General features: G+C 36.1%; 1 protein-coding gene across 1 annotated transcript in view; it reads left to right on the forward strand.

Annotated features, from left to right (window-relative positions):
• PTPRQ (protein tyrosine phosphatase receptor type Q) overlaps positions 1 to 23,641 on the forward strand; it is a 107,645-nt gene that overhangs the window by 72,276 nt on the left and 11,728 nt on the right. Inside the window, exons 33-39 of the mRNA XM_035544349.2 lie at positions 396 to 469; positions 4,643 to 4,742; positions 5,570 to 5,698; positions 12,654 to 12,680; positions 13,376 to 13,457; positions 20,186 to 20,276; positions 21,686 to 21,762. Coding sequence (XP_035400242.1) covers positions 396 to 469; positions 4,643 to 4,742; positions 5,570 to 5,698; positions 12,654 to 12,680; positions 13,376 to 13,457; positions 20,186 to 20,276; positions 21,686 to 21,762 — 580 coding nt within the window. The remainder of the gene's footprint in view (positions 1 to 395; positions 470 to 4,642; positions 4,743 to 5,569; positions 5,699 to 12,653; positions 12,681 to 13,375; positions 13,458 to 20,185; positions 20,277 to 21,685; positions 21,763 to 23,641) is intronic.

Below are 23,641 nucleotides of genomic sequence, written 5' to 3' on the forward strand. Positions count from 1 at the left end.
CAAGCAAGTATAAATACATAAATAAATAAACAAAACAAGTAGTTCAATAATGAAAAGCTGGAGCTTGAAGTATCACTGTGTGTGTTAATTTCAAGTTTTTGTCTGAAGTGGAAGTATGGGAGACAATTATTTTTTATTTTTTAGTGTTTACTGAGTTCCTAAATTAAATAAGCCCAAATTCAAGATATATAGCCTGCTTCATATAGTTTCATTATACATTTAACATATTGACACTGAGTCCTAGATGTCTGTCATAATGTCACTTTTGCAGGTGGATAAGGATACCAGGTTATATTATACTAAAACTTCAATAGTTTTTAGTTTCTAAATTAAATATTTTTAAGGAAATACACATAAACTTTATGTTAATTACTTTTCTTTGTTTTATTTTACAGGTTTAAGTTCAGAGCAACTAATGTTAAAGGACAGTTTACAGATTCTGACTTTTCTGATCCTGTCAAAACTTTAGGTATGGAGAGTGACATTCATTAAAGTATTTCTCTATTTCCAAAGAATTTAGACAATTTTATGTGCCTTTTTAGTAGACTGATTTCCCTGTAGTAAACAGTATCTATTTTTGTTGGACCTAGATTAACCAGGATGGTTGTTCCCTGGTGAGGAAATGCATCCATTCTTTCCTATGTCCTTTTCAGGATGTCTTACCTCAGCCTGGACCGTTAAATGAAAAAGAAATATTGTCAAAGTTCATTAGCAGAGATTCAGTTGTATCAATGAAAATACTATTTTGCCAGGATTGCTTACCTTGATTAGGTGGACTATAGTCAGAAGCTATGTCGTTTGTGCAATGTCCCTCTCTGTTCGATTTACTATTACAGCTATTCCAGTGAGCGTGGTGTAGTAAACCTCTCAGCTGCTGATCGTTTCTTCAACTGGCAGGTCATTTGAGGACATGACCCTGTAGCCCTTCAGCTTTTAGATACAGACAAAGCTCTGTATTAATAAATTAATATTGTCTAATAGAAACCGTCTGGTTCTGATGTCACTGGCCAATAAGGCAGCTGTTAAGGGGTCTCAAATCCAGCATGAATTCTTCCATGGAGGTGTTGATGTACCACCAAAATTGGGAATGAAGATTCTCTTAGCAGATCGCAATAAGATCTCTAAGTTCTTTTTATACATTGGTAAGCCAAAACTTACTTAGCTAAGCTTTAGCCCTGACTTTCTGAAAAGGGATCCCAAGACAACTGGATGAGTACCCAGAAGAATTTTAGTGGGCACATATTTTTCATTTGGCATTCATCTTCTGTGATATGAGCTCCCTTATTCATCTAATCCATGTTAGAAATTTGTTACATGATCTGATATTGAAGATCCTGAAATGCTAATTCACTACCTGAATATTCTGAAAGGATCTGTCACTGTTTCTCCAGTCCTGAATGTTTCAGAAAGTGAAAGACAAAAGTTGTTTTTATTGGTTCTGAGTTAAAAATTTCTAATCCAATGAAGCAAATAGCTTGACCAGTGAGGAAGAAACTTTGTCTGATCAGAGAAAACAAGTCTGCTGGAAATGGGTCAGACTTTATCCAGTCAGATGGACATACCTGGGCACCTTTCTAACAGGAAACTCTGAAATTCTTAAAGAAATCATCAAGACAAATAGAGAAATTATGCTGTAGTGGCAGGCAGATAGTATAATTCATGCTATTCTTTTTTGTTACTGAAAACTTGTGACATTGTCTCCTGTGGTGTAAATCATAAAGAAGCAAGAGCTGTTTGTAGCTGAATGAAATGTAGTGGGATAAAAAATAGCCCTGATAAATTCCTCAAATGTCTATGGCTCCTAATAACCATATTCTATTGCCTTCTGTGCTAATGTTTAACATCAAGTACTGCTTTTTAAACAAAACTTAAGTGGAATAGGTAATTAAGAGTTCCTTCTGTGCTTTCATACAAAACTGTTGTGAAATCAACATCAAATTCATATATCACAAGTGTGACAGGTACTGCAGTCGAGTAGCCTTGGTACAGCACCAGGACTGCTGTTGTCATCCCCAGCACAGCCATTGCTGCATGTTAAGTGAATAAAGAAAGTTAGATTATTTCAGACACATTTTCTCTTGAGACTCATAATTTGAGGAACCTTGCCTAAGTGTTTCTTTATAGAACATGCTTTGGTAATATGAACTTCAGACTTGCTCTAGAAGCATAACTCAGAAAACATGCTGAAAACATCAGTAGCTGTTGGATATCTCTGTGACCAATGACTTCTATTTCACTTTTAACAACACTACAATTTCTGAAGAAATTTATGCTGCCTGAAATCAGAAATGCAATTCCATTTTGAATCAATAATTATCTTTTGTAATAATCACTGAAATCTGTGTTTTGCTAACACAACAGATTTGTTTTAGGAGATAAAACAATAACTTGAATTTTGTCATAGGTATTCATTAAAACTCAGAAAACTTCCCTGATTATTTTGGTTTCTAAGTCTACTTATACTTTTGATCTGGAAAACCAGAAAACTGACCTTGTATCTGTGCAATTTAATACTACATGCTAAATAGGTTTGAAGAAAAAATATGGAAATCTATAAGAGAGATCTCTGTCACAGATTTCTGATACTCTTGTTAAGCAACAGCAATTTTGCTAGAGAGGAACAAAGAAGCAGAAACTATTGCAATACGCAGCTGCAATAATGGTTTTTTAATGGTAACAAAGAATACAATTTAGTATCGCCTTCCCACTCAGCCATACTTCGAGTACCACAACTCTCCTCTTCAGCTGGAGAAGTAGGGTTTCTTCCTTATAACTCATGACTGGGATTGCAAAAATAATGTCCATACTACAAGGAAAGGTCAAGATTTTTCCATGAGATAATTAAGATGTGGTGGCAAATACTGTTTAAAACTGTAGTACATCAAGGCAGCTTATAACCATTCTATAAACTGTAATAGCTATTTCAGCAAATCATTGTGGGCAACTCAGTAGTCCTGTACAAGTGTGGTCTTTTTCCATATGAAATAAAAAGCCATTGAAACAGGAAATAATCAAAACTTTTTTTGTTGTTGATGCTATCTTATGCATTGATCAATCACAGAGATCAGGGACTTCTTCATTGCTTTTCCCCTTGCAACATTGTTTTATATACTTGCTTTTTTCTTGTTGTCTGGGCCTGGTCTAAATTGTTTTGACCTTGTAGCGCCCTGTGTTGCACCTGAGGCTTTACTAATGCAGTGGAGGAATTATGTCAGGTGTTTAGAAAACTATGCTTAATTCTCTGTACTACAAAGCTATGTCTGTCATTTCATACAAGCATTATATCACTTATTCATGTTGCTTGTGGTCTACAATAATCTCAAATTTACAATAAGTTGCTACCTAACCTACTGTTTACTGTGCTGTATTATTGTAATTGATTATTCCTGTCTACATGTAGAACTATGCACTTGGTCTTACAAAATTGTATCCTATTGTTTTAAGACAATTTATTCAGCTAAGTCAAGATCATTGAATTTTAATCATGCTCTACAATGTACATGAAGTCCAGGTCATCTGCAATATGCTCTCTAAGTCTTTTGAGAGAAGTGAAATCAGGACTTCAGTGTTTTCCAGTGTGTCCTTGGGAGGATGTTGTTCCATGAGTGGGAAATCTCAGTTTCATATGATAGGAAGGCAGTATATTTTTCTGTCCTTCCTCAAAGCTGGACAGGAGCTAGGTTTCCTATTGTGGATCAGAAAGTGGAGGTGCATACCAGCACAAACGAAGAATATCAGCAGTAGTAATACCTTGTTACTCTTATTTTCACTGTGTGCCTAAGGAGAAAAGAGGCTAAGGTTTCTGAGATAGGGACAGTATTACCAGGAAGAATGGGAAATTAAAGGACTCAGCACCAAAGAAACTGGAAAAGAGGTTTCGAAAATACTAAAAAACAGGTGTATCAGTCTTTAAATGAACCTTCATTCTCACCTGGAGGGACTGATAAGAATACCAGCCCCTTTAACTTAATATCATCAAGCTCTTTAAGATACCTTCAGACCTGCTAATGGCTGTTCTAACAATATCACCAATTTCCATACGAATAAAGAGCATGAGTTAATCATCCGTGAGGCAGATTAATCCAGACTGTTCAGATCCAGTCACTAGGTGCATTCCTTCAACACCCTGAGAAGGGGATCTCCAAAAAATATCTTTTATTCCTGTCTGTGAGTGATGGCTACAAACCTCATAGCTTTAGACTTGTTGCTCTTTCTTTTCCACTTTTGGTGCTTGGTTATTCCTAACTGTTAGAGCAGTGTGTCTGTTCTTGGCTGCACTGAGGCTGAAGCAGGAGCTCAACTAAGGTTAGTGTTATACACACTCCAACTGATGTGAATGAAGTGTAGACCTACCATAACCTGCTTAGCAGGTAAACATGAAGAGCACCACTGGATGGTTGTACAAATAGCTGTAGACATGTACTGTTAGCATATGTATTACATAGATCAGCAATGCTTAGGAGCTTCTAAACAAATTGCTCCTGTTTTTCTTTTGTTGAGCAACTCTGCAACTGATAAAAAACACACGGAATTTTTTTGAGATAGAAGAGTCTGTCTTTCATCTCTACCTGATTCCTTCCTGTTAGAAATGTAGAAATGATAATGGATCTATTAAATATTAGATTTCCACTTTCTGTTGCAGGTGAAGGACTGTCAGGAAGATCTGTAGAAGTTATCCTTGCAGTTACTTTGTGCATACTTTCAGTTGTTCTTTTGGTGGCTGCAGTCTATGCTTTTACAAGGTAAGATTTATGCATCCTTGCCATACCGTGTTTGCAAATACTCAAAAATGTTTTAATGAAGAGCTGAAACAGTTCTATAAATGGAACTAACCTGTCATTTCAGAATGTACTGTTTTCTTTTTTTTTTTTAATCTTTTTATGTAGAAACTTAGGGAGGGACTCATAGAGGCTAACTTTAGTCTCGTACGGCTAATCTCCATAGCTGAAGGAGGAAAACAAGCTTCTCCAGCGGGTGAATCAGAGCAGACATCTATCTTACCATTTTAGAGTCACTTCTCCATTCACCTGAGTGGAAGGTACAGCTCAGAGTGTCACCTGGTAAAGTTAGCATGATGGCTAACCCTATTTACTGTCAGCTCTGTGGGGAAACAGACTGATATGAAGTAAATATTCCAAATGCTATTTTCTGCCTTACTGATAAATTTAATAATTAAATACTTTAAAGTCTTACATGTGAAAGAGAAATGAACCTCTAATTTGAATTGTGAACAAATGCCCACATAAAGAAGCAGGCTGGATACTGCATAAATGATGTTAGCTTGCTCATTCCAGCGCAAGTTCTGTTCTTTCTCAGCTGCATCATTCAGGCATTGCCAAAGAATGTATGCAGGAAAACTAAAAGAATGAGTAGGCTAGATTCTTTCTGCATGAGTTTTAGACAAAATAACTGCTGGATTTGACTAAATTGGAAGTGAGAGCAGAATTAAGGCCAAGGAAGGACTTCTGGCAGCCATTTTTAAGTTTCAGCCTGTCTAATCAATGTATTGATATATATGTGTCTTTAAATTGTTTGCATATTTATTTTTCCACTAATATTTTCTTTTTAGAATTCGCCAAAAGCAAAAAGAGGGAGGCACATACTCCCCACGAGATGCTGAAATTATTGACACTAAATTCAAATTGGATCAGTTGATTACAGTGGCAGACCTGGAGCTGAAGGATGAGAGATTTACACGGTAAGCATACTCCTTAGGCAAAATAGTAGTCCAAAGGGGCTGTAGCCGTGACCCCTTTCTGACCTTTGCTTGTTTGGAAGTGTTTGTGGTGTTCTTATTTACACAGGTCACTGAGATCCTTTTTCAAAGAATGACCTCCATCCTCAAGACACTTCTCACTAGCTTTTAGAAAATCACTTAATCTTCAGCTCTTTTTACAACAAGATAAAGATCTAAGTGCAAATCACTGTTTAATTGTGTTGGAAAAAAAAAAAAAAAAGGCTACATATCTTTAAACATACAGAATTTAAACACAGTAGTATTTTTGATGGCCCAGTGTTTTGTATAGATTGCAAACCTAACTAAGCATTTTGAAATAGTCAAACCCTGCAGAAGTCCTGGCTAGCTAATTCAATAACAAATCCGTCATTGTTTAATTGACATTTAGAAAGCTTTTTTTTTTTGCTTTTTTTTTTGCCTTTTTTTTTTTTTTTTTTCACAAAGGGTTTTGCATAGTGTTTGAGTTTCTGAAGAGTTCAGCACACTGGCTATGTAGCAAGTCCAGGCAATTCATATTTTCTGTCCAACAGAGAATCTTGTCATGGGTACATATCCAAAGGAAAACAGATTGTTCTTTCTGACTGCTGGAAAAATTGATATTATTCACCAATTAGATACAATATAATGATGATTCTCAACAATCTATGGCATCCAACTGAGTTAGAAATGTTTAGTGAACATTCTTTACCTACCTGTATTTTCCCTGCTGTGTCACAGATGAAACACTGTGGTAGGCAATCTCCTTAAAGATGAGAAGCCTAAAATAGTCTTGCTCTAGCAGTCAGGCATCCTACTGTTGCAGACTAGGAATAGCTGGAAGATGAAAGGTTGTAGCTGTTGACCTGTTTTGTCTGAATGTGTACATGTCTATGTGTGTGGTACAGAGTAAGCCAATTGCATGTACAAACGTGTTCAAAATAGTGCACACAGGAATGGCTGCTTGTAATAGATGAGAAAACGTAGTAGGAATCATCTGGAAGTCATTGATATAGTGCATGTGGTGTGTTCTGTGTGGGGCACATGCCATTCAGATAGCATTGTTTTTACCCGCTAATAACAGTGGAATGCATTCTCTGGAGACAGAATTATTTTCTATGCACTATGATAACTGTAACTTGTATAAATGACCATGACAGATCTTCAAAATGGCATTGTTTCCAAACTGTTAGCTGAATAAGAATAGTACTAATTTTGTTTATATACTAAAGTGTTGATGGGTTTTACTTCCAGATACTCCTCGTTTTTCTTTAGACGCAAGGAGATTTTTGTCATCCAGTAAGTTTTTGTCTTACTGAAGCAAAGTGGTGTGTTTTCCATCTCTGAATCTGTGTGCTACCATACTATATTGAATGATATAGTTAATCAATGTGAAATACCAATCTTTGCAGCTATACTTCTGGCAACCAGTGGTATTTTTCATCATGAAATCCTGTTTATTTTTAGTCCCTAGTGTTCATGTACAACAGTTCCACAAATATTTTGAAATAATTCAGGACAATTTTTACATGCAATTGCAAGTTATAATAATATAGCACTCATGTATACTATCTGTTCTTGAAACAAATGTAATGCAACTGTGACATACGAAATATGCTGTTTCTTTCCTTTGGCAGTTAGAAGGTGTGCATTTAAGAGAAGTAGTTTTTGTGTTGTTGTTTTTTTTTTTTCTCAACCGCTTTTTTACTTATACTACAGATGTTTTGTTACTATTCCATTACAACCACAGCAATATATCTATGTGGCCAAATCCTTTATCAGTTTGAGTAGTACCATTGTGCCACTTTTCTGTCTTAATTATGTGCAGTTTTGATTTGTACAGTCTCAGACTCTACAGGGTAATTGCAAACTATAATATTTCATGCTCAAATGCACTTCATTATGTGATTTATGTACAACAAGGCCTTTACTACACAGTTTAATTACATCACCCTTTATTTTAATGAGTCAGTTTCACATTTTGGTGTGGAGTTTATTTCCTTCCATTTGTATTTTCCTCTCTCCTCCTTCCCCATGCCACTAATGAACTAAAGCAAAGCCTTGCTTCCAGGCCATTCTTGTAAGCTACAGGATACAGCTGTTAAATTTTGGACTATTATTTTTCAAACAGTAGCTGTACTGGAGCTACAGCAGGCTCCTTGCCCAGGATCTTTGTTGAACATTATGGCAAATTGTGAAAGATTGAAGTGGAGGTATTAACTGAGCACTCCTCAGGACAGTATTCATGCAATCTTTTCAACTAGAAGTCAGTAAACATACTGCGTGACCCTACTAGATTACACATATACAGTAATGAGGGGACAGGATACCTTTGATCTGCTCAAAACTTTTCAGTTTATTAGACTCCTTTCAAGCTTTAAAGAATGTTTCAGTGTATGTAAGATTCTGCTCTGGTAATGTCAGTAGCCAAAAGAGTGTTTTCAGGTATCTGACTTAGGCTGTCTTTTGTATAGATAAATCCTTCCTAGTAGTTGGCAACAAGTTTCAAGCAGTTGGCAACAGTTCAACTTTGAACAGCAGGTAGGACATAAGAAATAAAAAGAAGTAGAAAAAGGTTTTCCTTTTCTGTAAGAAAATGAATGGATTATTTTCTTCACTCTGAACATATTAAAAATTCAAAAGCTTGAAAAGTTTAATGAACAAAGCTCAGCAAATGTTCAGTATAGGTAAATCAAAACATTTCATTTTGTACATTTTTATAATTTTTAGTGTTAATTATTTTGCTTTGCAAAATTCAAGTTAAATAGAAGAAAATCAAATTTAATATGCCAAGTATCCCATTTTGCCAGTTTTGAAACTTTTTTTTTTTGAGTCAACATTTTTTTCAAATCGGGAAATTCATGGTAAATCACAATTCCCTATAATAATTGTGCAATCATGGTCATCAGAAAAAAATACTTGAAAAATTTCAGTGTCTGAAAATACTGGCTGCTGAATATACACCTTCTCTCAGCAAGTCTTTGTTAGACAATTAATTAATGAGATGTATCTTCAGAGGGCATTCAGGGAATTATATTCTACTGTATTCAGCAGAAAATGAGGTCCACTTTATGAAGGCAAAATGTTGACTTTGGAAGTTTGGGAAATACATTGGTATCCATGATAGTAGAGATGGTATGGAATAGGCAATAACAGAAAAAATCTAATTCTTTAAAACATGTATAGCCCATCAGTCTAGGCTGAATTAAACATTGATTCATTTAGTGCACTAAATATTTATATACTAGGTCCTCTCATCTCTTACTTTTTATATCTTGTCTATAGTGTTTGTCAATTCATTTTTCAAACCAGATATTCATCTGCTGTGAATCGTTTCCTGTAAATTTTCAGGGCCCACCAGGCTTAGCCAGAGACAAGTAACTCCTCCGTGTTCAAGGTGCTCACCTGGGAGAGAACTTCTCTGGCACCTACTTTCACAGTGATTTCTGTAGAAGGGGTAAAGCCATGTAGGTCCCTGTTTCTTAAAATCTTTCCATGAAAGTTACACTTTGTGGTGGATACTTTTAGGCTTTTGACTCATTCCATGTGAGACAGATTGACAAGCAAATGGGCACATATTTAGAAGAAATATTTCATAATTACAGACACTGTAAACCTTGCAAATAAATAACAGGCAATTAGAACTCTTTATGGAAAAGTATTGTGTATAAAATTCTCATCTTGTCTCACTTTTCCTAAATATTCTGCACTCAATAGGTGTCTATGTTCAAAGTAATACTTCTGCACAAACTTTCTCCAGACCAGCCTGTTTCTTCTTTCTTTGAGGGAGGATAGCCATGGCTCCTGCCTTACCTTTTCCTTCAACAAGCTTCTCTTTAGTAATCAGCTATCACTCATAGGCTTCCTGAGCTTTGTATCTCAGGAGTACAAGGTTGATAACTCTTTGTGTCCTGGTACAACAGGAGAAATGACCATGTGTTCTCTTTCCCAAGGCCTTTAATATTCAGGAAGGGTTAAGCTCCATATTGCTTTCAATTAACTTGCTAAAAATTAGTTCCTCCGTTATTCCTAGGAAGTGTCAATGGTGCTTATGAGTTAAGCCTTTTGCCTACATTCTCATTTCTGTTGTTTTCCATTTGGACAAAGTTTTAATTCTCTGTGGATTTCAGATGATTGACCCAGAAAGAAAGCTGAGTCTGTGTGACAATATGGTCTTCAGTTACCACTGCCAACACAAATAAATGGCTTCTTTCTAGCTCTATCGTAAGTAATCTGAGTGGGATTCAGATTTTTGATAGACTTCAAAAAAATCCCACACATGAAACAATACACTGTTTTAAAAGAAAATCAGATTTAAGGCAATAAAGCATTCTTTATCTTAGAGAATGTTTTTCTTCCCTGGTTTCAAAGTCGGACAACTGGGAACCTGGAATTGTCCTGCTGAAATAGGGAAATTGGCAACTTCATAGTTTGATTCTAATTGTGCTCATCAAGATCTAATGATATCTAAGTTCTTGTGCTTTATACAAAAGATTGGGAAATGTGGAGAATGAGATTACAGGTAGATAGGTTCATTGACCAAATAATGTAAGATTATCACTATATATGTCATTCTCAAGAGACTTGGAGAAAAATGCTGTTTTTTAACGCCTGAGGATGCTAAAGCTGAGCATAGCCATCTTTTATAAACCTGTAGTGAGGGTACAGAGTTCTTTCCTTCTGAAGATTCTTATCCAGCAAAGCCAATATCTTTGCCACAGTCTTATTTTCTGAGTTGCCAAGCTACTGCAATGTGCACTTGCTACCAACAGAAGTGTGAGTTCAGTAGTTCTAACAACCAAGTTCTTCACTACAATATCTAAAGATAGTTTAAAGTGTCAAAGTGTAGGTGCCTTCTTTAAAATTTAGTGCTTCTTAAAGATAATATATGATTATGCCTATAAAAAAATGCCTGTCAGTAACATTTAAAAAATGAACAAGAAAGTACCATCTGTAGCCCTGTTTAGTTCATTTTCTATGTTTCTTCAGTGCTTTACTTCTCTGCTTTGAGTGAGAATAAAGTGAAGTATTGAGGAGGTTGTGTTATGGTGTTGCTTGTCTCTGTGCTCTTTGTTGTTGGATCCATATACCTTCAGCAATGAAGCACTAAATGTCATATTCAGGTTGCTTATGTGCAGCACTGATGTAATTTTTATTACCTAATGACCAAACTATGGTGCAGTAGGCCCCTATTTGCTACCAGTTTGAGAAGAGGAAAGGTAACAGCATTCCAAAAATTTCTAGAATATCAGCTGGGAGATTACTTTTATTCTGCTGTTCTATGGTGAAGATAGATGAGTAAAGGAAAAGCAAATATTTTTTCTTTGTATGGACTGCTTAGAATTTTGTCCTAAAAAAGCCCTAAACCCAGTGTTTACTTTCTGCTCAGTGGCAAGTGTATGTGTGCAATACATTGGCTTATTTATATTATTATTGGCTTATACACTTATTAAGAATACTTTCCCTTCTGAAAACTGTAGCCCTATAATGTTGCCAATATTACTAGACCATAGTTTCAGCTGATGTGTAATGCAAACAACATAAGTGCGACAGTAACAGTAGCTAGATGTCTAAAAATTCTGGATAGAGTTGCATGCTTTGTTGTCATATTGCCTTCTTATTTTCTGCTTAAAGCTCTCCTTCAGTTGTCCTAGTAAGTGCTCGAGTTCAAGCGAAGAGTTTGAGCCTTTTTCTGTGAATTCTTACACTTCTCATTCCAGTGAAAGTGACCCAGATGTTTCATAGCCAGTTTGAGAAGCATTGTCATAGCGACATATGTACCATGAAGGCATGTTCAGTAGCTTTGACATTAACTTTTTAGATGCTTAATATTAAATGGTACAACAATTGTATTAATCTAATTTTGTTATCTAATTTAAAATGTAAATATTTAAGAACAACTTCACAAAACCAAGTATTTTTAAAGGAAATTGTCTTTTCTACTGAAATTCTGGCAGTAGTAGGCATTTATATTGGTATCATAGAATATTTTTTGTAAGATTTGTTTTTAAGCATATATGAATTTTGGAGAGAGCAACACTCAAAATGTATACTTAGAGCTTTTTTGAAGAGGCAAGTTATCTTTTAAGTTGTATTTGTTCAAACTTTTTCACTTAGTCCTTTAGACAATCTTTCTGAGTCCGAGTACCTGACATTTGCCTTCTAAATCCATAATGCTGAGACATTCTTAAATTCAGAGGTGATGATGACGACTAGGTTACAAGACTATCTGAAAGGTCCCTGGGGTTGTATGCTTATGTAACACCTACATGAAACCTGCTGTGGAATTAGGTTAAAGATAAGGTATGTTGCACAGTTTTTAAAATAACTATGTTCCAGAAACAGAATTAAACATGTAAAAAATGAGCATGAAAACAGATACTAATTTTAATTAAAAAAAAAAAAAAAGACATTGCTGCTGTTTCCTTCTGTAGAGGCACACTGATAGCATAATTCACCTGTGACTCATTTTAGATACCTGCTTAAAATGAGATGAAATCATAGCTATTTGTCTTCATTGATTATAAAAAGAGTCTAGAGTGACTAGCTCAGATACAGGTGTCTGTATTCAGTCAGAATAATCCAATCTCTGTTCTCCGAAACGTCCCTCAGAAGAATGACATTGAGTACACAGTGTAAAATGAAGCCTGTCAATGTATATGAAGTGGTGTGCTTGAGATATGGATTTCACAGGTCCATATGAGCCCAGAACATTGTAAAATGATCTGAAGGGAATGATAGAAACTGCAGCTACCATATTTGCCAATACTTGAGATAAGAACTAAGTGAGAGTATCCCCCAAGATATCTGACGTATTTGAATCCGTGAGAGAAATAAATCTGTTTCTTTAGTTAATTGAATAGTTCATCTAAAATCTATTAACATGCACAATATTGGTTAATTCACAACTTGCCACATTTAACAAAAATCTCTGTTGCAGGTTACTTAGTTATAGAAAATCCATCAAGTAAGTAGATTAAAAATTTTTATTTTGTGGTCATTGGTGAATCTCAATGTGTGGTTCCCTCTTCCATGTTTATTAGAAAAAAAAATAACAAAAACCAACAACAGAAAAAAAAACTCCAAGCTGCGTATAAATCATAAAAGCATGACTAATTGCATGGTAACTGGAGAAATGCTTTCTCTCTCTCTGGGGTGAAGCCTGCATGTCTGTGTTTTAGCTTGGGAAGTAATACAGGGATATTTAAACTCCTAGGGGTTTAAAAACCATGTCATTATGAGAATGAGGTCACTGCAATATTTTATATGTCTAAAACCTTGCAATGTATAAAATGTTTTCGGTACAACAAAGAAGTATTATGTACTTTAGAATGCAATGGTAACCTTACAGACATCCATTAATGTCAAAACCTTGCTTTGGAATGTTGTTACCTATAAAAAAACAATCCTACCCAACAGTAGTGTTAACATTAGCAACTGAAAAATTTGGTGAGGGGAAACAATAGGAGAAAATGCTTCTTTTTCAAGTGACTGAAAAGAAACCAATTAAGTGGACCGTAAACAATTTATAATTTTCTGTCTGTTAATATGAATTGCTATTGAACTGGAAAATGTTATTAATAAAACTGCAGTTAAATACAAATTAAAAGAATGATAAAGAAATCCCCTGTAGGTCTCTAATTCTTCTGTCATTACTTGCAGGCCAATAAGCAAGAAATCTTTCCTACAACATGTCGAAGAGCTTTGTACAAACAACAACCTAAAGTTTCAGGAAGAATTTTCGGTATGTTGCTAGCAGTTGTCACAACATTGCAAGACCTTCTGTCATTTCGTGTGTCACGTTTCATGTCCATTTTAAGCAGGCAAGGCCGTGAAGGACTCTGGCCTTGATAATCAATACCCAATTACCAGGTTGATTGTTTAGAAAGTAATATTACCTGATTTGGATTCTGCAGTCTACACTGCAACCTGATCAGAATTATTCACATAAGTGTCAGCAAAAGATGATCTTCTTTAGACTCCAGTCTTTGCAAGAACACCACAATATTTATGTTTTTGCATATGTAGTGATGTATATGTTGCTTAATCGAGAACAGATTATTTAGGAATAGTTTCTACGTATATACAGATATATTTAACTGCTAAGTTAATTTTCCTCACCAAAAACACAGCTGACATTTATTTTCTGAAATGTTCAGGGCCCAGTCATATTGCCATGGAGTTCCAAAATGTTTTTCTTTCATAGGTTTCAGTGCAGACAGTAAAAACTGTATGCACAGAAGTCTTGCTTTGCATTTCTTTACAAATAATAGGTCATACCTGTCATGCTTTTGAGAAGTGTCCATGTGAAGAGCCTCCATCTTCATGTATGAGAAGAACTCAGCAAGCTTGTGTTTCCTTCTGAAGAGACCAGCTTTCAAAATATACATTACATATATATAATGCATATATATTTACACATTTAAACCTCAAAGTTTTCACTATTTTCATTAAGTAACATTTTTATGGCTATCAAATTTTTGTTCTCAGCAATATCTTTTCTCCTTGTTATTTCAGAATCTTTATCATCATCATCATCATTTTTAACACTTACAGTCATTTGCCCTCACAAAAATAATTTGTCAGTCTCTAGTGACTTTATTGTTTTGGATTTATAGATTTACCATGCATTGCTTACCATTTGGATTAACAAAAGTGAAGACTAAACAATTGGCTTTTCTTCTGCTAGATTATAATATTTCAGTCTCTTAGGGAAAGCCAACAAAAGTGTGAAAAGATTAATGGTATTTCCTACAGCTTTTTGTTATGCTCCTTAGGTAAAATTGGTCTGGATTTAATAATAAAAAGCACCATAAAATTCTATGAGCAATAAAGCAAGGAAAACTTTTTCTTCCAAGACTAGAACTGTTATTTCACTTGAACAAGAGTGATTATAGTTATACTATGCATGACTGAGCAGATGAAAAGTTTTACTAGCAATAACATTTTCACATGTTAACTAATGTTCATCACTGGAAAGTTTCTAATACTACTTTCTTTAAGTGTGACCCACATTAGGTAACCCTTACAGTATTGTAATGACTTAAAACTTAAAATAAACAAGTGTTTTATTAAGTTAAAATGTTGGCAATCCATTTTGAAACATAATCAAACTCAAGTAGCTGAAGCCTTCTTCAACTAAACTATATAGTCAATTCATAATAATTCATTTGGGCTTCCATTTCATTTCTCTCTGAGCTTCAGCTTCCATGTACCAGAGTGTAGTGATGTCTTAAAATCACAGAAGCATAGAATTATAGAATAGTTTGGATCGGAAGGGACCTTAAACATTACCTGGTTCCAACCCCCCTGCCATGGGCAGGGACACCTTCCACTAGACCAGGTTGCTCAAATCTCTGTCCAATTTGGCCTTGAACGCTCCCAGGTTTGGGGCATCCACAGCTTCTCTGGGCAACCTGTGCCAGTGCCTCACCACCCTCAGAGTAAAGAATTTCTTCCTAATATCTAATTAAATCTACACTTTCTGTAGTGTGAAACCATTACTCTTTGTCCTGTCACTACACTCCCTGACAAAGAGTCCCTCCCCAGCTTTCCTGTAGTCTTCTTTAGGTACTGGAAAGTCGTTATAAGGTCTCCCCAGAGCCTTCCCTTCTCCAGGCCAAACAACCCCAGCTCCACCAGACTGTCTTCCTAGGAGAAGTGCTTCAGTCCTTTAATCATCCTCATGGTCTTCCTCTGGACTCATCCTAATAGGCCCATGTCCTTCTTGTGCTGGGGGCCCCAAAGCTGAATGCAGTGCTCCAGGTGAGGTCTCACAAGAACAGAGTAGAGGGGAAGAATCACCTCCCTTGACCTGTTGGCCACGCTGCTTTTGATGCAACCCAGGATATGGTTGGCTTTCTGGGCTGCAGGCACCCATTGCCACCCATTGCCTGCTCATGTCAAACTTCTCATTAACCAGCACCCCCAGGTCCTTCTCCTTAGGGCTGCTTTCAATCCATTCTCTCTGTTCAGCCTGTATTGGGATTGCCCTAGCTCAGCTGCAGGACTTTGAACTTCACGTGGGCCCATCTCTTGAGCTTATCAAGGTCCCTCTGGATGGCCTCCTAACCCTCCAGTGTGTTGACCACACCACACAGCTTGGTATCATCAGCAGACTTGCTGAGGGTGCACTCAATTTCACTGCCCATGTCTGCATGGTCTGCCCTTAGTGAAGCCATGTTGTGGTTGGGTGTCACCAATCACCTCATTATTTTCCATGAGCCTTACTATAGTTTCCAGGAGGATCTGCTCCATGATCTTGCCAGGCACAGAGGTGAGACTGACTGGCCTGTAGTTCCCCTGGTCTTCTTTTTTACCCTTTTTAAAAGTGAGGGTTATGTTTCCCCTCTTCCAGTCAGTGGGAACCTCACTAGTTCATCGTTCTCCCAGTCCCCACCTTTGCCTTCTGGGGCCTGGGTTTTGTGGCTGGAGTTCTTGCTGGTGAAGACTCACGGAAAAAAATGTCACTGAGTACATCAGCCTTCTCCATATCCTGTGTAACCAGCTTTTCCATTTCCTTCTGGAGAGGGCCCACAATTTCCCTAGTCTTCCTTTTATCAGTGATGTACCTATAGAAGATTTTCTTATTGCTCTTGATGTCCCTGGCCAAATTTAATTCTAACAGGACTTTGGCTTTCCTAACATGATCCCTGGCTGCTCTGACAGTTACTCTGGATTCCTTCCAGGCTATCTCTCCTTGCTTCCACCTTCGGTAGGCCTCCTGTTTCTGTTTGAGTTTGGCAAGGAACTCCATGTTCATCCTTGAAGGCCCCTGGCTTTTTGCCTGACTTTCTCTTTGTTGGGATGCATCAATCCTAAGTTTGTAGGAGCCTTCACAGAAGGCTTGTCCAAGAGCAATCAGAACTAAACAATAGGTGCAGTCCTTGACTGAGAGTGTATCTACAGCATCTGCAGCACCTATCTTATCAGATGAGAAACAGGACTGACAATGCACTTGAATGACATCAGAAATGACAATGCATAGAAGCAAACAGACAGTGCACAGAGCAAGCAAAGAGACCCCATGACCTGCATAGTTTCCATCTGCAGGCAACGCTTTAGTTTGACGTAAATGACTCAAGGCTCATACAATGTGTGTAGGAGAGCTGAATTCAGGCTATAAACTCATGGACCATTATATTTAAAGCATGTAGCCTCTTCCTGAGCGTTCTTGGGTTCTGTGGCTGGCTATTAGTAAATTCAAGCACACTAGGAACTGGCTGTAAGAATATGGTAATTTATACTAATAAACTGTTAGTATACTCCCTGCCTTGAATTTGGACTGTTCCAGCAAGAAGTCATCCTGGACAATTCCAAGGTACACTTTGGAAGGTAAAGTAGTCCAAGGATCATTTCCAATAGGCAGTTTGTAGACAACATACCTGTTACACAGTTTTGTTAGCATTAAGTATCTTTCTTCCTTACATGTAGTCTTGGAATCCAGGGACATTCTTGGGCTCATTTAATTTACTGGACTGACCTAGCTGCTGTGCTTAGAGATCTCTGGGGTTCAGTCTTGGACCACATATGAATATTACCTTTATGTAAAATGATGAGTAGAGGATCTGGACCTAAGAATGGATCTGGATTCATGCCTTATCAGAAAAGACCGGTTTAAAGAAACCATAGGGAACCACAGGAACTGGTGGCACTGCCTAACTGATATTCAAACTTCCAGCTTTCCAGAAGATTAACATATCTCTCAATGTCTTTGGAAAATCAAGTTTTTCTAGTAGCTGGCAAATTACTGAAACAGAAATACTCTTTTACAATAACGTCTGTTCATGAATAAAAAAGTGAAATACCTTTGAATGCCACCACAAAAGTACCATAAAAGTACTACAGTAAACAAAGTTCAAATGAATTATTTGAAAGCTTTATGAGTCTGCAATGAAATGTGGTTTCTGTGACAAATTGTTATTGAATCTGAGAATCCAAATAGTCTTTCCCCAATTCTGAAAACGATCATTGACTGAAGTCCATACTGATGCAGAGAATTAGTACAAGGCTTTTAAGCTCTCATTCAGGTGTGGTAGCATCATTACAAAAGCAATATAATCTGCTTCTGTATTTCCTCTTTAATATGGACTACTGTATAATAGTACTACTTTTGTAATAGTTACCTGGCAAGCTAAGACTCAGAGGAGTGAGTCAAATGAGGCAAGTAAAAGATCACACGACATGCACTTGATATGAGATCCCACAGCCCATAACACCTGCAAAACACCCTAGACATTTCATCTATTTTTTTTCCTTAATGCAAACTTCAAGGACAAAAATTCTGTGGGAGAGTTTCAGCTTTTCGAATGAGAGGAATTTTGACACCTTAGATGTGTTTCACTGTTCTTATCAAATCCTAACAATAATTCGCAGAAGTCATTCTGTTCTGAGAACAGGGATCTTTCTTTAGGTTCAGTCATAGGACTGAGGTTTTAGTTCTTTAAGGGATTGTTGAGACAAAACAATGAGGCAACTCAAAGATAAAAGAAATGTACTTTGAGTATGGCAGAGGTTGATTCAAAGGCAAGATTTTAAAGCAACAAGTGCTTTAAAGAAATGAGAACGATGTTTTCCTATAATATATTACAGTCCTTCATTTAATTTTATATTTACTTCATGTCTATTAACCATGTTATCTACTTATTTGACATAAGGATATAAATTTAATGCCAGACATTCTTTATATTGTAAGATTTTAAGTCACAAACTTTATTTTTAGAAGAACAGGCAAAATCATAGACTTTTCATCCCTAGATGAAACAGATATTCAGCAAGATTTTGAAGGGCATGGATGGGATCTAGTCCCTTGTTAATTTTCAAAGGTAGTTGAGCATCTAGTTGTTCTCTGCAATTCTCCCCCCTAATTCTTTCCCCAAGGAAATATGTGTCAGAGCTAGAAAGAGGTCAAGTCTCTTGTTGGAAAGTCCTTTGCTTTCATCATAAAACTTTCCCTTCATGTTCAGAAACACCTGCAGTTATACATTATTGAGGATATAATTATAGAAGTGAAATAGTCCTCATGCTTCATACCATAGGCTCTTTATGAGTTGGTGAAATAAACGAATTGCCCAGGGTATAATATTGCATGTAATACAGTTGAAGGGTTTTGAGCTCTCTTATATGTCAGGCATCATCCATTGGAAAAAATGGTATATCAAATTAGATGGATTATTGGTTTGGTTCATTATGTCACATTTTTAAATTGTGCCATTTTGATAATGCTTATATCAAATTATTAATATCAAAAGCTGTCGAATGAGACTGACAAGATATTTGATTTAGCAATGAGACGAAAATCACCGGAATATAAAATACTCTTGCTTTTTCAATTTTTTCATTACTTTATTTATTTATTTATTTATTTGCTAAAAGTTGCCCATTAAATTTTGTTTATAGAATGCAGACTGTCTCAAATAGGGTGAAAGATCACTTGAACATGATTGACATGGAATCTGATTATATGGCTGCCTGTCCCACTAGAGGGTAACTAAAAGAGAAATTTGAAGGGATTACTCAGCACAAGCAACAAAAGTGTGTATAGTACACATTCAGAGCAATAGGTAGATCTTATTTGAATCTTCACGTAGAAGTTGAAATATATCTACATATAAAATTTGTCAAAGAAAGGGAAAATCTATTAAAGTTAATGTAGTTAACTGAGAAATAGAATAAATAGTCTGAATTCTGGCTTTTCTATGAGTTTTTCACTGTCTCTTCACCACTGTGAGATCATCACGTTAATGTATTTACTGCATTAAAAAGTCATGAATTTGTCTCCCCTCTTTTACTCAGCTTTGGAAATTACACTTATCTATGTACAGAAACACCCCCATCAAATAAGTTCTTCAATGTGAATGATTTATTCATCTCTGCCCTTCTGTAACAGAACTAATGATCAGTTATGAAACTGTGGTATGACCAAAAATAACTCTTCCCACCCTTTTCACGAACAGTCCTGTGAACAATAACTAATCGCCAGTTGTCTCAACTTAATTAAATTCTCATCAGTTCTCATGCTGTGGCAAAAGCTCTCCCAAGCTACAGGAGTCAGGAAGAGGCAGTATTCAAAAATAAGACTGAGTCAGTAAGGCATGGTTACCAAGTATGTGATTTCATGAAGAGACAGAAAAGAACTACAGAAGGTGATAGGCTGACTTTATCTGGACTTGGAAAGGTGAATGTTCATGCAAGTTTTAATTCTTCAACTCAACAGCATTTTTTGCACTGCTTCATCTAATGTTGCTGGTGTAACTAGGGTTGACAGTGAAGTGGGATGCTCCATAATGTTTCCAGCTTTTCTTAGAAACATAATATGTTACAGAACTAAAAAATTCTCACTCTTACTGGAGTGATTGTATCAGGGGAAATTGCTATTAATCCACTCCTTATATTTACTGCAGGTGAAATGCAAAGGTTTGTTAACAAATATTTATGATTCATTCTGTGATTCTACGTTTTATTCCTTTACAGGAACTTCCCAAGTTTCTTGAAGACCTTGCTTCAACTGATGCTGATCTGCCTTGGAACAGGTCTAAGAATCGTTTCCCAAACATAAAGCCATGTATGTGTGTTTGCTAATCAACTCCTCAGCTTTGCTCTCTACCTTCAATAGTGCAGCATATATTTGGAATGCAGCTCTGGTTTTATTTGATCTGTCTTTGGTATGGCAGTACAATCATATCCACATTATGAAATAATTTTGTCAAGTAGTTGGTATTTCCTTTTTTATTTATTTTATTTTAAAGACAGGTTTATTTGCAAGTAGCTTTCAACTTGCTCTCACAAGCTTTAATATGCAGGTGCAAGAAACTGTAGCCTCAGTAGTTTCTTAGCTTTGTAATTCAACCCATGTAGCAAACTCTTTAACATTCTTCCTGTTTTTTTGTTTTGTTTTTTTTTTTTTTCCCTTTAGTGAGAAGTAATTTTTTAAAAACATATAAAATCCATGTTTGTGCATTCAGCTACCACACAAGCTTGGGTATGCTTTCTTGTGGATATGTGTAAATGTGCTGCAAAGGTTCCATAGAAGATCAGAGTAACTGTATGATAACTTATAAGCCAAGGCTAGATTTTATCACAGGAGACAGGAGTCTGTCTCTCTGTACTCAACACTGCTTCATTTTTCAGTTAATAAGACAAGAAATGTCATTATTATTTTAAGCATTAGCTGTGATGTGAGATGGGCAGAATGGCATTCCTTAGTTAATAATGCTACTTTCTGTGCTATTAACTTTTCACAGCAGCTGTTACTGCTATCTACTGCCTTGTTCAAGCCGTGCTCTAAATTACAGTCACTAAAAATTGATATTCATGACACAATAAAATATAAACAGATGAGTTTCACAATTTTTTAACTTTGTGTTCTAGTTTTTTTTAGTAAGGTGTGGACCAAACATCGAAATTTGGAATGTTTGGTTTCAGCATTCACTTACATATCTTTCCTGGTTTTCATCATTTCTGAATACATACTGTGGTCCCAAATTGGAAACTCTCAATCACTTTTTATTTAGTCTTCTTTGAAACAAACTTTTCTGTTACAATGAGCTTATGTTACATAAAAGAAGTTTGAAAAGTGCCAACGTCTGGCTCAAATCTGTCACATGATAAAAAGACTGTCAGTTCCTTCGCCCTGCTTTCTGATTTGTATGGAGGTTGCCTATGCTAGAACAGCATGGTTTAAAGTACAGAGGCTACCATTAGTCAGAGGCTCCTCCTACACACATCTAGTTTGAAGATTTGGAGCATCCACCATTTTAACAAAAAAGAACTATATTAAAATATTTCTGGAACAGGAATGACCATGCAATAGTGGAAATTGGTTAAACTGCCTTTGTAGTGAGTGTTCCACTATGTCAAATGTTGTTATATTAAAAATAATATTATTTTTTAATTCTTAGTACTCCATTTGCTATATGCATCTATGTTTTTTGAACTAATCTTCTAGTTAATTAGACTTTATTTTCATGATAGATAATAACAACAGAGTAAAGCTGATGCCTGATGCTGGTATTCCCGGATCTGACTACATTAATGCCAGCTATGTATCTGTAAGTAGAAAGTCTCTCACATTGTTACTATTTCTATTTTCTGGTACAAGAATGGGTCAAGAAATAACTTGCAAGAAGAACAGCATTCTAATCTTTCTTCCATTCACTACAGTTACTGTTTCTGTGGCATCGTTCAAGTGATTCCTGTGGCATTGAACCTGACTAGTTAAAATATAAATTCTCCTGTTTTCATTGCTCACCAATGATTTTCAATACTAAGTGAAACTGAGTTCATCAAATTACTTCATTTAAAACATCTCATATCACTATTGTTAAAGGCAAGAGTGAAACTACCACTGAGGTCAATTGTTTAGAGATGAGCATTATTTTCTCTCTTGGTACAAGAGTTGGAACCGTTGTATACAAACAGGATAATTCAAAGATAATCAAGCAGTTTTATAGAAATGGCTAGTAATTTGGGTGGTCAGGGTTTGTATGGCTTATTTTGTGAAAAATATGATGGCGGAAAATGTAAATATGCTTTTTGAAGAAGAAAACAATACTGTATTTCTCATTGTCAACTTTCTTCGTAGACCTTGCATTTTCTAGTTGTGTTCTCAGTAAATTCTTTGACTATATTTTTTCTGTCTTCAGTCTTGCCTATATCATTTTTGTCCTCCTGAAGCTCAAAGTATCACTCATAATTATGCATTTATTTTGTTGTAACAGTGGATGATGGTCTCAAGTGAGGTCAAGACTTGATTTACACTAAGGGCTGTTCATACGCATAGCCAGACATGCAGACTGTAGTCTAAATGGATGACACAATGGCAAGTAGAGGTAGTTATTCCCAGGCAACTAGAAGACATTCACAGGGAATCAACCATAGAGCTGAGAATGGGTGTCATACCTCAACAACATCTTCCCTTCTCATTAGCAAAAGCATGTAATTTCCTGATTCTGACAAGCAGTAGAAAGAAAGAGCCACATCATGCTGTTACTTGGCAACATGGCTCTGGGACACACAACCACTGAGAAGGAGATGAGATGGAGCATGGTCTAGACTTTACCCTTCTTGTCACTAACTAACATGCCAAGGCTTAGGAAAGGAAAACTAACAGCAGAAGCCAGCTGCAGAGAGTATTCCCTGCTGAGACTGTGTATCTTTACTGCATGTAGGCATCACACTTTAGATGACCATTCATCAGTGAATAGACCATTTTTTCAAGGCTAAAGCTTTACCCTTTATATGTTCTCACTTCATATATTTGTGGACATGTAAATATATAAATACATATAGGAGTAAATATACAATAAGTGTTTGTGTGTATTTACCTACTTTTTTATCTAGGTGTATATAGATATGCATATGTATAAAGAGAGGAAAATAGAGATCTTTAAAAAATGGAAACTTGGATGCGACTTTTATTTTCACTGTTTAAACAAGAAAAAGTCAGTAACTGAACTGTGGATTTTGTATCCCTGAACTACAGTTCCTCACCTCACTCTTAAACTAGGGAGGATTAACATGGTTTCCCACTGCTACCTGTTCTGTCTATTATAGATAGAATAAGTAAGAGGCATCTGTGAATTATAGGGCTATATTCCAACAAGGAACTTTGATGGTACTATAAACCACTGTGTCAGGTTTTTTGAATAATAAGCTGAACTCTGTGATATCACAGACTGCTTGCTCTACAGTATAAACATATTCTTCTTATTGCTATTGCTGCTATTTTAAATGTTCTGTAGTACGTAGAGTTCTGCAGGGTATGTTTGGTTTATTGGAGAAAACAGATCCATGAGAACCCATGCTCGGATATTTACACAGATTTTTTAACTTCCTTTTCACTAGATTTTGCATCAATTTATAAATGAACTAAACAAATGAAGCCAACACTGGAAAAAAAAATCGACCTCTACAGAAAGGTTTCTTAAA

This window comes from Cygnus atratus, chromosome 1 (assembly GCF_013377495.2).
Source record: "Cygnus atratus isolate AKBS03 ecotype Queensland, Australia chromosome 1, CAtr_DNAZoo_HiC_assembly, whole genome shotgun sequence".
Classification (NCBI taxonomy): Eukaryota; Metazoa; Chordata; class Aves; order Anseriformes; family Anatidae; genus Cygnus; species Cygnus atratus.